Here is a 16,305-nt window from a genome sequence, read left to right as displayed (position 1 = left end):
GTTTCCTCCTTGGTCCTGGGAATGAACGGAAGGGTCACATTGAACAGTGAAAACTGGAAATGTAGCCAGAGAGGAACTGAACTGACATCCATGTATTTGTATTTATTTAACTCACGTTCTAAATTACATCCACTCTGAAATTTGTTGGCAAACATCGAGAAAGTGTGTTTGTTAGAGATTTATACTGATAAGTCTATACACACTGTTTTACATCCATATCTACACACTTACATTTTATGGGAATGTTTACCTTTTGGATCCTTCTGTTAGATGTTCTGATGATCAGCACTGCAGTCCCAAGAACAGCCCAGATGGTTGTTTCACATTATACAACCAAGCCTTCAAGCACCATCGTTTATCAACCAAAATCGTAGGCACTGTGCCTCAGAGGAAATGATCAAGGTCTCCAGGGTTGCCCTTGTTGACCCCAGGCTCAAGGTGAGGGCAAGTGCGCTGTCACTCTAAACACACAGAGGGGGTTCCTGCAATGGCTGAGCCTTGAGTAAACGTCTGTCTGTGAGCTCACTGCCCCAGTCTTCCCGGACGCCCATGTCTAGCCTGGGAGCCAGTATTTCTTGTTCCGATGACCCAAATGTGTGTCCTCTGGTAGGTGGGCCAAAGGAAACCTGAAATAACCACGGAGTTTTCATCGAGTCACACGGCAGGCTCATCTCACAGCTGTCGTGGTGCAAATGAGCAGGTTGACACCCCTCCACCGCTGACGCGGAGCTTCGTAGTGATTAGACTGTCGCCTTGGGGGAAAGGAACATCCGGCAACCGGGCATCACTGTTCCTGCCCTGGGTCAGAAAGTTGTGAATGGAGATTCCACATGGAGACTGGAACTTATTACCCAAAAGCCCCACCTCTGAAGAGCCCAGAGGTAGTACATCAAAGCAGGCGTCTATCTGCTTGTTGTTCTTGGCCAAGTGGGAGGAGGAATGTGGGAGAGCCCAGGACGTTCCCATAGAGAAGTGGGGCCCTGACTCGTTGCGTTGTTCGCAATTGCTTTCTGAGCTAATTCCGCGGCAGCTCTGCTGGCGTGGGCACAAGCGTTCACAGCTGCATGAAGAGTGTTGCAGGGGACATAATGGCTGCTGTGTGTGCTGCAGTACAAACTGTCCCACACAGGCCTGGGCCGGAGAAACAATGCGGCAACAAACAGCCTTCAAAACAATGCACTCATTTCCTGTCTTAACACTGGGCTGAATGAGGCCCAGTAGGCTGGTTCCACCTCACCAAGAGACCTCCACTGACGCCATCATTTTAGAAGCCCGCTGTTCATCAGGAATGAAAGACACACATACAGAGAAGAGAGACGGCAAGCATTTGGGTTTTCTTCCCTGCAGAGCAAGATGTAATTAAAACTCTTTTTTTTTTTTAATGTCCTTATCTGGGCATAAAAAATACAGTGTGGTAAAAATACTGGAGCGGTGTTAGAAGCTATTTCAGTTTTAAGTCTTTCTGATGTTAAATGCTTGTGATTCACTATCTCTGCTAAAAATACTGGCATGAGCCTCCCTGGGCTTCTCTGCTTCTCAGCAAGCCAACTGCCTCTGCCATGAGCTCACCTCTCCACCCTACCTGAGCTTCCATCCTCCTGCAGGGGAAAGTCCTATTGGGAGTTGGTTTCAGATAGCTCCCTACTAATGATAATGGTACTAATAATAACAGCCAACAGCTACTAAGCACCTACGAAGTAGCAGACGCAGTTCTAATTCCCTGAATCCTCACTGGAACCCTATGAGGCAGGTTCCATCATTAGTCCCATTTTACAGATGACGAAACTGAGGCATGGAGAGGTTGAGCAACTTGCCCAAGCTCATCACTTTTAAGTCTTTCCAAACACATACCCAGAGTCTCCCGTGAACCCACCTGTGCAGGTAATTGCCTCACTCCATGTCTGTGATGGAATGCATCCATAGCTCTTGCATGAGACAGGCACACCTTGAAGGGGCATTGAGAGGGCTTCTAGGGTAGGAAGTGTTCTGAGGAGATACAAGAGAGGAGTGGGAACGAAGCCTTGTTAGTCTGAGAAGGGAATGCATTTGGAGCGGCAACCCCAACAAGGATGCTTACTTCCACGGCTGCCAATTATTCAAACACGAGGAGACCCTCCGTGGATCTGTTCAGAAAGCCATGACCCGCGCACAGAGTGCTCCTGACTGCTGAGGCTGGCTGGGCTGAACTTGTGCATCAAATATGCCTCAGGACTGTTCATGATGTTGGGAGGGTCTCAGAGGGTCAAAGGGTGGCAGCGGGAAAGGACAGGGCAGGCTGGGGAACACCACTAAGACGGAAATATACACGTGGGACTCAGGGACTGAAAGAGCCTTTAGAGATGGTCCAGCCACCTCCTCATTTTATAACCGAGGGGCCGAGGGGCAGGAGGGTGAAGCCCCAGTGGATACCACTCAGGCGGTTCAAGGCAGAGCCAGGAGTAAAACCAAGGTCTGCTCTCTCTACCTGCAGAAAAGAACAAACCTGTTAGGGAAACGTTGACCGAAACCACCTGCCTTGGCCAGGTACGATAATAACACCTTGCATGTGTTGTCTCACAACAGGAGGTCCCACTAAGAAACATGGTGCGGCCGCTGAAAACTAACCGGGAGAATTCGGGAGGGGCCACAAGGAGGGAGGAGACGCCAGCCTGTAATAGCGATGTTATGGAAAAACCCGAACAAACTTTTTGGCCAGCCCAATATAGCCTATCAACCTCCCAGAATCCTTTGCGCCAGAATCTGTCTTGGCTGAGAGATGCGTGTACCACCAGGAAGGACCCTGAGTCAGACCACGGGTTAAGCAAGATGACTGGCCAGAGACAATCCAGAAACTCACCCCATCACCATAAAACCCGAGACCGCGAGCCACGTGGCAGAGCAGTCCTCCTGGGTTCCCTCACCCTCCTGCTCTGTGCCCGGGCGCCCCTTCCCAATAAAGTCTCTTGCTTGGCCAGCACGTGTGTCTCCTTGGACAATTCATTTCCAAGCATTGGACAAGAGCCCACTCTACCCGAGACCGCGAACCACGTGGCAGAGCAGTCCTCCTGGGTTCCCTCACCCTCCTGCTCTGTGCCCGGGCGCCCCTTCCCAATAAAGTCTCTTGCTTGGCCGGCACGTGTGTCTTCTTGGACAATTCATTTCCGAGTGTTAGACAAAAGCCCACTCTGGGGCCCCGGAAGGGGTCCCCCTTCCTGCAACAAATCCAGTTAGAACCATTTGTTACTTACTGAAGACCAAAGGCTGTGCCAGTTAATGTCTTGGCAGAGATGTAATAGGAAAGAGATTTAAGATGTGATTCCTCCTCTCCCAAGGCTTACAATGTCTCTGGGGATACACATGATACATAAAATCAAGCACTGGTGGGCTGACTTCGCCTCTTCCCTCGTGAATCCAGCCACGGGTAAGAACAGAGGAGACACGAGTTCAAGGGAGAATCAGGTTAGGGGAGTAGAACCCGGGAAGGGGTCCTAGAAGTGCACCCTGTTCCATACTGAGGTAGACGAAGGGGGTGTCAATTGGTAGAGAGAAAGTAAAAAACATGCAACGTGGAAACAAATACCTCTCGTGCCAAAGGACCAAGGAGCAATGAGTGAGAACCATCCACACGGGCTGCAAACAGGCTCGTCTGATGGGCATGGAGAGTGTGTGTCCACAAGTGGTGAGAAATGATGCCATGAAGTGAAACGGGCATTAAAAACGTTCTTGTCACACCGTGAGCAGCTGGCCCTCTGAGGAATCTGCCCTGGTTGATGGCTAAGGAACAAACCAGTTGTAGGCAACACCACGAGATGAGTACATGCGATGTTTCCCAGCACATCGTCACCTTGACAACCAGAAACTACCTAATGGTGTCAAGAATGGTGATGGGGTTTCTCACTGTCAACTAGGTGTGACGCTGGGCTCAGATGATAAGTTGAGCAAGAGAGACTCAGCCCTGATTGGGCTTTTCACAGGTGCGTTGGGTCACAAGCATTCCAGCAGAAAGTTAGCACTTTTTTTTTTTTTTTTTTTTTTTTTTTTGCGGTACGCGGGCGTCTCACTGCTGCGGCCTCTCCTGTTGCGGAGCACAGGCTCCGGACGCGCAGGCTCAGCGGCCATGGCTCACGGGCCCAGCCGCTCCGCGGCACGTGGGATCCTCCCGGACCGGGGCTCGAACCCGCGTCCCCTGCATCGGCAGGCGGACTCTCAACCCCTGCGCCACCAGGGAAGCCCAGAAAGTTAGCACTTTTTCGTCATTCAAAAGTAAGGAGGCCTAGCAATTCTCAGAAGCGGTAAACAATCAATATATTTCGTGGATGTTTCAATGACTGAATAAAATCCTGGGCTTATTCTGCCGTCACCGACTCAAGTGGAGAAACAGGCATCCACGCATCCCTCCTCCTGCTCTAATGGCCGGGAGCCGGGGCAGCATGTGGCTGCTTCCCTATGTGGTACCCCCCGTTTCGAGGTGTGCTGCCTCCCTGTAGAGACTGTGGAAGAAAAATGTCTCCTGCCATATGGCACTGGTATACAGGAGGTGTATTAGTTTCTGGTCGCTGCTGTAACAAATTGTTACACATTCAGTGATGTAAAAGAATACAAATGTATTATTTTGCAGTTCTGGAAGCCAGAAGTCCAAAACAACTTTCACCAGGCTAAATCAAGGTGTCCGTTTTAGAAGCTCTGGGGGAGAATCCATTTCCTTGCCTGTTCGAGTTTCTAGAGACCTCCTGCGTACCTTGGCTCATGGCCTCTTCCGCCATCTTCAGAGCCAGCAGTGGAGCGTCTCCAAATTTCTGTCTCTGACCCCTTCTTCTGCCATCACATCCTTCTCTGAGTCTGACTCTCCTGCTCCTCTCTTATGAAGACCCTTATGATTACAGTGACCCCACCTGGACAATCCAGGATAAGTTCCCCGTCTTAACATCCTTCAATTAATCAGCTGCGAAGTCCCTTTTGCCATGTATGGCAACGAATTCACACACTGTGGGCATGGAGGCGTGGATATCTTTGGGGAACCATCGTTCGGTGGACCGCAGTAGGAGTGAATGAAAGCACATATGCACATCAGCACTTCCTTCTAGAGCCTCTGCTCACCATGTGACCTTGCCCAGTTTGTCTCATGCTGAACAACTCTGCCCTGGACCTTCTATACATTCAAGGACATTTGACTTCACAAGAGGACTTTCTAGATGCAACCGGTTTAGCAGCCTGGCCTCAGAGAGAAGGGCAGTGTCTGATGGAGATAAACAACACAGGGTATCTCTTTTTCCCAAGCTAATTGTAAGCATCTTAACGTTTGCTATTGCCAATAGGTTTACTTGTCTTTCATTAACCAACATTTCCTCATAGCTACACAATGAGGATGCCTGTCTGTCTCTCCTGGGCTTATAGATGAGTAAAAGCAAGGCCTGGAGAGGACCAGCTGGGGCCTGGAACTAGAGCTCAGCGCTGCTGAAGTCACAGTTATTTGGGTTCTGAGTTTTGGCTTCAGCATTTCACGTCTTTGTCTCTAACTGGAAGAGCGGAACCTCTTGGGTCTTAATTGTTTAAGTTACAGCTTAGAGTTAGGATGAGATCAAAATTCTCTTTCTTCCTCCCTCTGTTGGCACACTTTCTTTTTTTCAGTGCCTGACTTGAAGGTTGCTATAAGAAGAACCTTGATGAACTTGTGACACTAAACTAGCAGGGACATAGCACCTCTCGGGTGATTTCTCCCCAGCATGGAAATGATTTACCAAGTCCTTCTGGCTTCCTGATTCAAAACTGGAACTTATTTTCAAAGTTTTAATGACAGCCAGTTCAAAGGTGGTTGCCAAAATAATCTGTACTTAAAAAACAAAAACAAGCCATCTGTTCAAGTTAGAGCAGCACCACAATTATTTTAACCACTGTTTTGATTAGGATAAGTTCAAAAACTAAGATTTGGTACCCTTGTAACAAAATCAAGGTTCAGACAACTATTACTTGGCCATAGAAATGTTGAGTAATTATTTAAAATATGTTGTAAAGTACAAGGACTGAGATGAAGTGGAAGGGACTGCATGGAGATGAAGGACAAGAAAAATGCCAGTATTAAGTATCTATAGATGATCATATGTTTGTATATTGCATGTGATTCTTGATTAATGCTAAGTGTGAAGAACTGTACGTATGTTATCTTATTTAAGCCTTACAACAATACTAGGAGATAAGCATCATTTCCAGCCAACACTCATGGAATCTGGAGGATGGGTACAGCCTGGAAAAAAGGATCCACTAGAAGATTAACAAAACTAAAATGGTTTCTTTGGTGGAGAAAAAAAAAAAGGTATTAGAAGCAAATAAAATATGGAACGAAAAGAAGATATGACTACATACACAGTGAAATTTTTTAAAGTAGTACAAATGTCAACATATGGAGAATCCCTATCTTATACAAGTTGTTCCAGAAAACAGAAAAAAAGTAAAGGCTGATGTCTTTTTTTTTGGCCATGCTGCGAGGCATGCAGGATCTTAGTTCCCCAACCAGAGGTCGAACCTATGCCCCCTACAGTGGAAGCATGGAGTCCTAACCACTGGACTGTCAGGGAATTCCCTGATGTCATTTAAAAAAATAAAAATAAATTTATTTATTTATTTATGGCTGCATTGGGTCTTTGTTGCTGCACCCGGGCTTTCTCTTGTTGCATAGAGCGGGGGCCATTCTTTGTTGCGGTCCCCATGCTCTAGGCACACGGGCTTCAGTAGTTGTGGCTCAGGCTCTAGAGCACAGGCTCAGTAGTTGCAGCGCATGGGCTTAGTCGCCCCGCCATATGTGGGATCTTCCTGGACTAGGGATCGAACCTCTGTCCCCTGCATTGGTAGGCGGATTCTTAACCACTGCGCTACCAGGGAAATCCCACCTGATGTCATTTTTGAGGCTAGAATAATCCTTATTCCAAAACCAAATAAGGATAACAGAAGAAAAGAAAATTATAGGACCATTTCTTCTTTGAATGTATTGTAGATGCACAAAAATAGTAGCTAATCAAATGCAGTTGTAGGATTACCCAGAGGTCAGTAGGCAGGGCTGAAAATTCCAACCCTCTGATCACTTGTTCTTTGAGGCCATCTTGGGTTCCCACTCCAAGTCACCTCATTAACATAAAGCCAGGTGTGATCAAGAGGCTTGTTATGAATAACAAAAGACACTCGTATCACTTTAAAATTCCAAGGGTTTTAGGAGCTCTGAGCCAGGAACCAGTGGGAAAAAACAAATAGATTTCCTATACCACACCATCCTTTCTTATACTCATCTAATTGTAATCCATAAGTCTGCAGACACAGTTTCTAGTGTCCATGAACTTAGTCCTGTGTACTGAGTACTGACTCAGGAGTCCAATAGCACTGCTTCAATTGTTGGGTTTGAACAAAGCTGTGTGACCCTGGGTAAGCGATTTCATCTCTCTGATACTCACTTCCTTATCTCTAAAATGGAGATGCCAATTCCTACCTCTGAGTTTTGTGCTAAATATTACATTGAGTTATCCTCAAGTTTTTGCATAGTGCATGATCCACAGTGGTTTCAGCCAAATCTTTCATGAAATGTCAACACACCCGATGCCTGGGCCTGAACCTTGCACAAGATGCTTTGTTAGCCTCATGACATGTCTCCTTTGAATACAACCATAAGGACTTGTGCAATTACCCAGTAGCTATGTAGTATAAGTCATTTTCTCAGGCTATTGATGAATACTCTTCACATGGCAGAACCAAAATCCTTACTAAAGAGAAGACACATTACGTTGCTTTCTTTTTCCGGTCAACCAATTCTGTCATTCAATATTAGGAGATTAGATAAATCAGAGCGGTTTTCATTGTAAAATCCTGTAGGTTAGTACTGAGTAATCTGTTGTTTTTAAAATTGACTTGATGAGTATTGTTTCTAGTATAATGTATGTAACATGTATATGTAATTGTTCACCTAGTTACATTCATTGTGTTTTAAGGGCCCTTATCCTGAATCACTTTCTTGGCCAAATTATTATGCAACTTTTTTCATATAAAAATGGAACTACCAAAATTTCAGTATGAATTTACATCTATAGGGTGTTTGCCAAGCAAAAACTGTTCTACTGTTTTTTATATTTCAAACTTAAGCACCTTAATAGAAATAAAGCTGCTCTTTCAAAGTCTTCTAATTTATTCCAAATACTCTAAGTGCGAAGATGTGTATTTCTATCTTTGTAATCAAGATGTGCTACTGCCTGGTGTTCTTTTCATCATCTCATATTTTCCCACGTGGCTAGGTAGTATTTTGTAATCTTTAAAAATCTGTGCAAGCAGGCTTGTTTTCAATTATGCATTATGACCACTGGATAATCAACTCCTTCACTAACCTTAATAGTAGGGAAATGTGCAGGGCACATCGCTTTTCTGTGGCAGATTTCATCTGCAGGTTTCTGAAGATGGCCACAGCAATATATATGCCATTCCGCTTGACCATCTTACAATATGATGATTATGCTAATCTACCACTGAGTGGTGGCAGTCTATGTTCCTTCCCCTTGAACTCAGACAAATTCCTGTATCTGCTTTGACTCACAGAACATGGTGGAAGTGAGTCTGTCAGATAAGAGGCAATATGGCTTCCACCTGCTTCTCTCTGTCTCTGTCTGCACTTGCCTTGGGAACCCAGCCGCCATGTTGTGAGGAAGCCCAAACCACATGGAGCAACCACACAGAAGAATTTCAGCCTCAGCTAAGGTTCAGGCTAACAGCCAACATCATCCACTAGACAGGCCTTCAGATCAGAGCTACCCATAGAACGTTCTGCAATTATGGAAATTTTCTCTTTGTGCTAATATGGTAACTTATTACCACATGAGGCTATTGAGCAATTGTAATGTAGCTAGTGTGAATGAAAAAGTGAATTTTAAATTTCATTTAACTTTATCTCATTTAAATTTAAATAACTGCATGTGGCTAATGGCTGCCACACTAGACAGTTTAGCCCTCAGCCTTTGAATCTTCCTGCAGAAGCAACAAACATCACGGAGCTGAAACAAGCCATCCCCACCGGCACGCCCTCTCCATATTCCTAACTCTTGGAAGCGTGCGAGATAATAAAATAATTATTGTTGGTTTAAGCTACTCAGTATTGGGCTGATTTGTTGCACAGCGGTCAACAGCGAACACAGTCTACTATTGTTTGATTTTTTTTTGTTCTCTACAGCGAATAAAGATGCACAAGCCTCTTCCATCTTTTAAAAGGCCTCTAGCTATGGTTTTGTGTCTCTTCTTCTCTTCACAGCCAGGTTTCTTGAACAAATCATCTAAACTTTACCATCCTCACTCACAGCTTATTCACTAGCCAACACCCACTAGGATCTGGATATGGACGAGGTCACAGTAACAATAGTTCAGGCTTATTCCTATCACTTGGAAATTTCAGGACTTCAGAACCCACACCCTGTCTCTGAGTCCTCCCCTACCTATTTCTGAGCAACGCTCCCCCTGGCAGAAAAAGCCACCCTTTTGTGGATGAGAAATTGCAAAAAAATAACCTTTCCTGGTGGCCTAGAAAAAGAAACCCCTTTAAGAAAAAGACACCCCTACCTGAAGGCTGATGCAGTCCATGGCTTGACAAGTGGCATGTGGGCTGGATTTCGGCTCCTCCTTGCTCCCCTCGGCCAGGCGTCCTTGCCTAGGGTACCAGCAGCACGAACGGTACGACCCAGGCAGTAGTTGTGTGTCCGGGTTGCTCAGAGCTTTCTCACATGTGGCCATCAACATCCCTCTCATGGGCTGCTCTGGTCCCCTGTGGAAGCCTGTGGCCTGTGAAGTCTCTGGAGGGGGCATCTCGTGGAGCACCCTGGACGTGGACACCCTTCCCAGCCCAAGAACTCCCCTAACTGCAGAATCCTTGGATTCTTCCTCAAGCGGAGCTGCTTTCCCAGGACTTCTCCCCACGCTAAAGCTGCACCAGGACCCCCAGTGAGATGTGGAGACCAGCCTGGCGGCTCCACTGTGTGGCATGAAGGCTACCAGGAAAACAGCTCTTTCTGCTGACATCTTTGCCTACTTCTCTCCACAGGGTTCAGAACCGCTCATGGGGTACGGCTGGGGCCATGGAGCCTCGCGGCCCTCTCCACATGCATCCTCTTTCCTTACTCCGCACGCTTCCCAGCATCAAATCCCAGATGTCCCTCCGTGAAACTCGCCGGCCCAGTGGCCCTCAGATGTCCTCAGGGCATCCAAAGGAACTTTATGATGGTAAACTAAGTAAAACTGCCAAATGCTGTCTTTTGCCCAAATTAGCCAGACATCTGGGTCGAGAGTGTGGTTTAGGGTTTCAGTTTCCTAGAACACAGTAACTCTGTTACGGAAGTGGGGAAATGTTTCCACGACAGCAGGTCTTTAGAAGTGGGATGGGTTACCTTCTGTCTCCATTGGGAAAATCCAAGTTCACCGCACAGGAGGCTGAGGAAGTGGCTGCTTGTGCTCTGCAAGGCTGTTTTCAGTCTCCGGAGGCCTGAGACATGGCAAAACAAGTGATATCCGAAGACATTCAAAGGTTAAACAAGGCACATCAGGATCTGACCTTCACGCAGCTCACCTTGGGGGTAGTACATGGTTCAATATGCGATATATTCCAATCCAGTAAGAAAGGGCCAGTTTGTAATGAGGGATTCTGATTTGTTTGAAAGATTCCAAAGTATTACTGAGTATGTTGATTATAACTGAATCCAAATTTTTCCAGGGACACATGCCACACTATTTTTTCCCCCTTATTAATCAGCTTTGGAACACAAAATTAATAAATGCACTAGTTGTTAATCAGATGATAAGCTTTTACATTTTTGGTCTAGGTTGAATAAACTCAGTGATACTAAAAAGATTAGAGTGTTCAAGAGAAAAGGAAATACTATTCTTCCCAAGATGATATTCTTGGATATCACTGTCAAAATATGGTCTGACAGGAAAACATTTCAGGAATGATTAAACGTCTTGTGTGTTTAATGAATTTTTCTTTTTCAGCATTAACTCTCACAAATCCTTCTCAAAATCTTGTGAAGTAGATCAATTTCCTTTCTAATTTGAATAAACAGTCCTCAAAAATGATACTGATGTTTACTAAAATTCAACATTTTAAAGAAAATCTTTCAATAATACATACTTTATGGCTAATTTTATATTTAAAATCAAATGTCCTTGGATTTTCCTAGGTCCTCTGATATAAATGTGGCATAGTGGAAAATTACATTTAGAAGATTAATTTTGATAGTTCAAGAAACTGGCCAGTTAGACCAAATTATCAACCTATAACTTGGATACAGATTTGTCTGTGGAACAAAGCCAGAAGGAATTCCCTTTGCTGGTTTGCCCCTTGGGATAGCTGGGTGTGGTTTATTTTCTTCTCTGACTGGAACAAAGATATGCAGGAAAATCTTCTTTTACAACTAAAATTCCTTGTTTTTACAAACAAGCTTAAGGAGGAAAAAAAAAAAAAAAAGCAGCGGATCAAGCCTGGCTTAATCGTTTGCTTATACTGGTGCATATACTGGATTTTTTCCAGGTTAACAAAACTAAAGCCACAGGGAAGATGTATGCAGTCGTATATTTAAGCTACTGGCTCACACACAGTTTAATGGCTGAAAGTATATAAAAAATATGAAGGCGGAAGAAAAACAGTAAGCAGTTATGAGACATAACAAGTTTTCTTATTCTTTATTAGTTTAAAGGAAGCTGGAACCCGATAACAATACACCACATACGGTTCAGAACCAAACAAAGGCTGCTTAGTTATTTATTTTGCATTTGCTCCTTTTAGGAAGTGAGAAAAAACAGCTCTATTGGCACTCAAGTTTATTTTCTATTAAAATCCCCATAAATTAGAAAACCACTCATAAAACAGTGGAAATGGAAAAAAAATGTTATTCAGAAAAAACTTTCTTAAGTATCCTAGTTTTCTATAGCGCGTTGGGTCGTGTGATCAGTCTCTTAAGGCCACTTAAAAAAATAACTCAACCTCTGTATTCTTCTTTAGGATAATACATAATAGCGTCTTGCCCTCTGATGGAAATACATGAAAAATTTATACTTGCTCGGTTCTGAGCACTGAAAACACTTCTCCCTCCACCCCCGATTTGCTGTTTCTCATGTCCTGCGTGAATAAAAGGATGCCGCTTAGAAACCAGGGCCTTGCTGCCATTGTATTTTTTCTAATTAAAATTCAGAGTATTAAACACAGTTGAGTACATCCAAGCATACATGACATACCGTTATCACATCCGGAAGCTCCGATCAAGAGCACTGGGCAAAGGCCCATTTCATAACATCATTAAGATTCATTGTACGCTGCTGTTCAGAAAGACTTTGTCAAAGCAGATAATAATGGCCTGTCAGAAGTGCACAAACAGAAATTTATATTAAATTGTCCTTTCCCTCCTTTATTAGGATGGGAATCTTACTTGCAGTTCCAGTACATGGGCTCAGAGGTTCAATAAAAAGGCTTCCGGGTTTTAAGATTGCAAAATATTACCAAAGTAAAGGATTAAAAAAAAAAGTTAAGTGAAAAATATTTGAGTAACTAGGTGGCGGTATAGTAATCAAGCATAACGACTTTATCAGAACAAAAGAAGGTGTATCTCAGGGGTGCGAAGGCAGTTTGAGTCGCAAGGCAGAGTGTTTAATTTGGAACAAGTCAAACAAAAGAATTGCTTTCTTTTTCTTAAGACCCTTTGGGACTCTTCATGTTACGTTATAATCTCAGAAAAGAAAGCTCGCTCATTAAAAATTTTTTTTCCTTTTAAATCCTGCTGAGCGAACATGCCTGGGAGACAAACTTTACATGCTGGCTTCCTGAGTGTAGTCGTAAGTAGGATGTTATCTGTAGATTCGATGGTGAAAATTACTTCTTTAGACTCGATACTTTTCTTTGCCGTGTTCATTGATCACACATATGTGCTGAAACAGTAAAGGATTTAAATGCATCAGCCTCTTAACAAAATATAATAAGTCCCCTACATATGAACAAGTTCCATTCCGAGTGCGTTCTTAAGTCCAATTTGTTCGTAAGTCCAACAAAGTTAGCCTAGGTACCCAACTAACACAATCGGCTATATAGTACTGTACTGTGATAGGTTTATAATATGTTCGCATCTTTGAAAGTTCGCAACTTGAAGGTTCATATTTAGGGGACTTACTGTATAAAGTGCAGAAAATGGGATGCAGTAAGAACAGAATGTCATCTCCTACCTGCTTATTGTTCATTTAAATACATATCTATGTATTTATATGTTTATGTACATACATATATGTATAAGCACACACATGCACACATATATGTATACGTGCACATATACGTAAAATCTAAAGAGACCCACTAACATGCTTGACAAAAGTTTCTTCATTGTTTTAGTTTTGAGCTCTTTTCTGAATCTGGCTCTGTAGGTCTGTAACAACCAGAAATGCTGAGGGTGGTGGCGTATAGTTAGCAGTGGTGGAGATAGATGTGTCTGACTGGTGAAGTTACACCTTCTAGGGTGAATAGAGAAAGAGCTGTGCTAAACACAGTATTGACTCTCCTTTGACCCTTTTTGGGTAGCAAGAAGTGTGTCAGAAATATTTTGATGGCAAGCAACAGAAATGGTGTTGGGTGAATGTAAGCAAAAGGAGGGGGTGTTATCGGTAGGGTACTGGGGTAGCTCGCAGAGGTAGAGGAAGAGCAGAGCAATGAAGCAACTGGAAGGCAGAAACCGGGGTAGCTCCAGACCTCAGCCCACGGCTTAAGTCCCAAATCCCTTGGTCTCTGTGGCATTTGGTTTAGGTTTCTAAATCCTAGGAGACAGACACGGACTGGTCCACTTTGGGTAAGATGTTTACCTCCAGATCATTCAGCAATGATAGTGTCATACACTTGGGGGTCCACACTGGAGGTCCATGTCTACATGTTATAACGATTTCTCCCAAAGGGGGAACAGTTATGAGCTACATGCCGCTATAACTGGAACCTTCTAGATTTCAAGCACTGACAAGAAACCGTTTATTGAATATTGACTGTTAGTATGGTTGAGAGGAGATGCAGTCGATGACGATGGAGAAAAGTCAGGAACAAGCTATCTTTCTGCTTTTAACTTCCTTATTTCCTTCATACAAAATAGAGACAATCATAATTGCTTCCATCAACCTAATACCTACCTTGCTGGGCAGTGGTGGAAATTCATTGGGATTACGAACGCCAAGTGCCCAGAATATTCCTGACACAGAAGACACTCAATAAATGGCAGCCATCATTACGGCTACTGCAAAAATTTGTTAAATTGATGTCGTTGTTAAGTTCTTGTGAAAAGGGGGCTAGGGATTTGCATGCAAGACTTACGTTCAGATCTCTGAAGTATTCATTGTAATCTAAGGCATAACCCACCACAAATAAGTTTGGGATCTCAAATCCAGCATCTGAGCAGAGAGAGGGAGGAAAAAAAAAGGAACACAATTTAAATAACGTAAGTATAAAGCCACCATATGCTACTGTTGGCACTTAAACTATGACGACCTTCCATTAGGCAGAAGTAAGTGAGAAAAGTGACAGACAATGCATAGGATGAGCCCAGTAGGACCTGGACCAGAGTGACTCTACTCAGGGAGACAGGACGGCCAGCAAACAGACAGTGAAAAATGACTGCACTCCCGGTAGACAGAGCTGAGCAAGGGCTCAGGCAGCCCTGTGGATATCAAGAAGTGTGCATGAGTCAGGCATGCAGCCCTGCTGTTCCAAAGCAAGCAGTACCCAATGATATCATGCCAAAGGAAACACCGCAAAGCATGAAGTGCAGTTCAAACAGAAGGTATTCCAATGCTGTAATACATGAATAGGGGCACAGGCTGTTGCAATAGGAAGCCATCCTCCCACGGCACTCAGTATCCTCGGCTGGATAAAGGGCTGGAAAGCAAAACCCAGGAGACAAGATGAGAGGAAAAGGGACTGTTCAGCCTGAGGAAGACAATGCTAAGGGTTACTCTAATGCTAGTCTTTGAGTCCATAATGCAGATGAGAGTAATTAGCTCTCTGTCTCCACTGAGGGCAGGATGAGAGTAAATGGATTTAAATGCAGTTGGAGATACTTAGGTGAAGCAAAGGATGAATCTATTCAAAGAAAGATGATTTTTATTGAAAAGAATTCTTAAGGAACATATAATAGCTCTTCTTCTTTAGGTCTTCAAACTATAGCCCAATGATTTTTCAAATTCTTTCCAGTATTGGGGAATCTTATGTTTATTACGGTATTGCAAACGAGAGATGTACTTGCTTACTTTTACGAAACAGTACTTTGGCATAGCCAGTGGACTTACAGCCCAGAGAAATGTATCTCCATCATTGACCATTCACCAACATTTTGGTCCTTCTGACCAAGGATGCTTCCACATGGAGAAACCAACTGGTTCTTGCTCGCAGAAAGTGCTAGAGGTGAGGGACTTATTTTTCTAAGGATTCCATTATGTGTCACTGTTAGAAAGCCTATTTGGTCCCTCCAAACTGTAGGTTTCTTGAGAAAAAACAATCAAAGAGAAGAAGCAGAGCAGAAGAAAAGATGTCAGAGGATATAAAAGGTGTCATTGAGCATAAAGGAAAAAGTCAATTATGAGAAAGGACCAAAAAGTACAAAGCCTCAGAAATCCGGGAAGAAAGATAGAACAGAGATTCTGAGCTAGCTAAAAGAATATTAGCAAATCCCAGGAACCCCTGGTTGTAAGGATAATGATGACTCTACAGCGAGCAATGCAATCTTTAAAACAGGTGTGGCAACTCAGACTGGGAAGAGTCAATTCAGAAGGCCACACCTTCTGAGTAAAAGAACGTTGGGGCTTCTCTGGTGGCTCAGTGGTTAAGAATCCGCCTGCCAATGCAGGGGACACGGGTTCAAGCCCTGGTCCAGGAAGATCCCACATGCTGCGGAGCAACTAAGCCCGTGTGCCACAACTACCGAGCCTGCGCTCTAGAGCCCATGAGCCACGACTACTGAGCCCACACGCTGCAACTACTGAAGCCCGTGTGCCTAGAGCCTGTGATCCACAACAAGAGAAGCCACCGTGATGAGAAGCCTGCACACAGCAACGAAGAGTAGCCCCCGCTCACCGCAACTAGAGAAAGCCGGCACAGCAACGAAGACACAACGCAGCCATAAAAAAAAAAAAAAAAAAAAAAGAAAGAACGTTGGATCAGGGACTCCCCTGGTGGCGCAGTGGTTAAGAATCCGCCTGCCAATGCAGGGGACACAGGTTCGAGCCCTGGTCTGGGAAAATCCCACATGCCACAGAGCAGCCAAGCCCGTGTGCCACAACTACTGAGCCTGCGCTCTAGAG

The 16,305-nt window shown here is 44.3% G+C and overlaps 1 protein-coding gene across 5 annotated transcripts in view; it reads right to left on the bottom strand.

The window, feature by feature from the left end:
* Positions 1-11,641: 11,641 nt before the first annotated feature.
* PRTFDC1 (phosphoribosyl transferase domain containing 1) overlaps positions 11,642-16,305 on the bottom strand; it is a 101,009-nt gene continuing 96,345 nt past the window's right edge. For 4 of the 5 annotated variants that reach the window (XM_055087769.1, XM_024129738.3, XM_024129742.3 and 1 more), the window contains 2 exons: positions 14,324-14,400; positions 11,642-12,909 (listed from right to left, as the gene is read on the bottom strand). In XM_055087769.1, the coding sequence (XP_054943744.1) occupies positions 12,862-12,909; positions 14,324-14,400 (125 nt within the window). In that variant the 3' untranslated portion in view covers positions 11,642-12,861. Of the gene's footprint in view, positions 12,910-13,407; positions 14,202-14,323; positions 14,401-16,305 lie in introns of those variants that run through there. The other variant, XM_055087770.1, reaches the window with a different exon arrangement.

The sequence above is a fragment of the Physeter macrocephalus genome, chromosome 11 (genome assembly GCF_002837175.3).
Source record: "Physeter macrocephalus isolate SW-GA chromosome 11, ASM283717v5, whole genome shotgun sequence".
Taxonomy (NCBI): domain Eukaryota; kingdom Metazoa; phylum Chordata; class Mammalia; order Artiodactyla; family Physeteridae; genus Physeter; species Physeter macrocephalus.
This window is presented reverse-complemented; position numbering and strand designations above follow the sequence as displayed.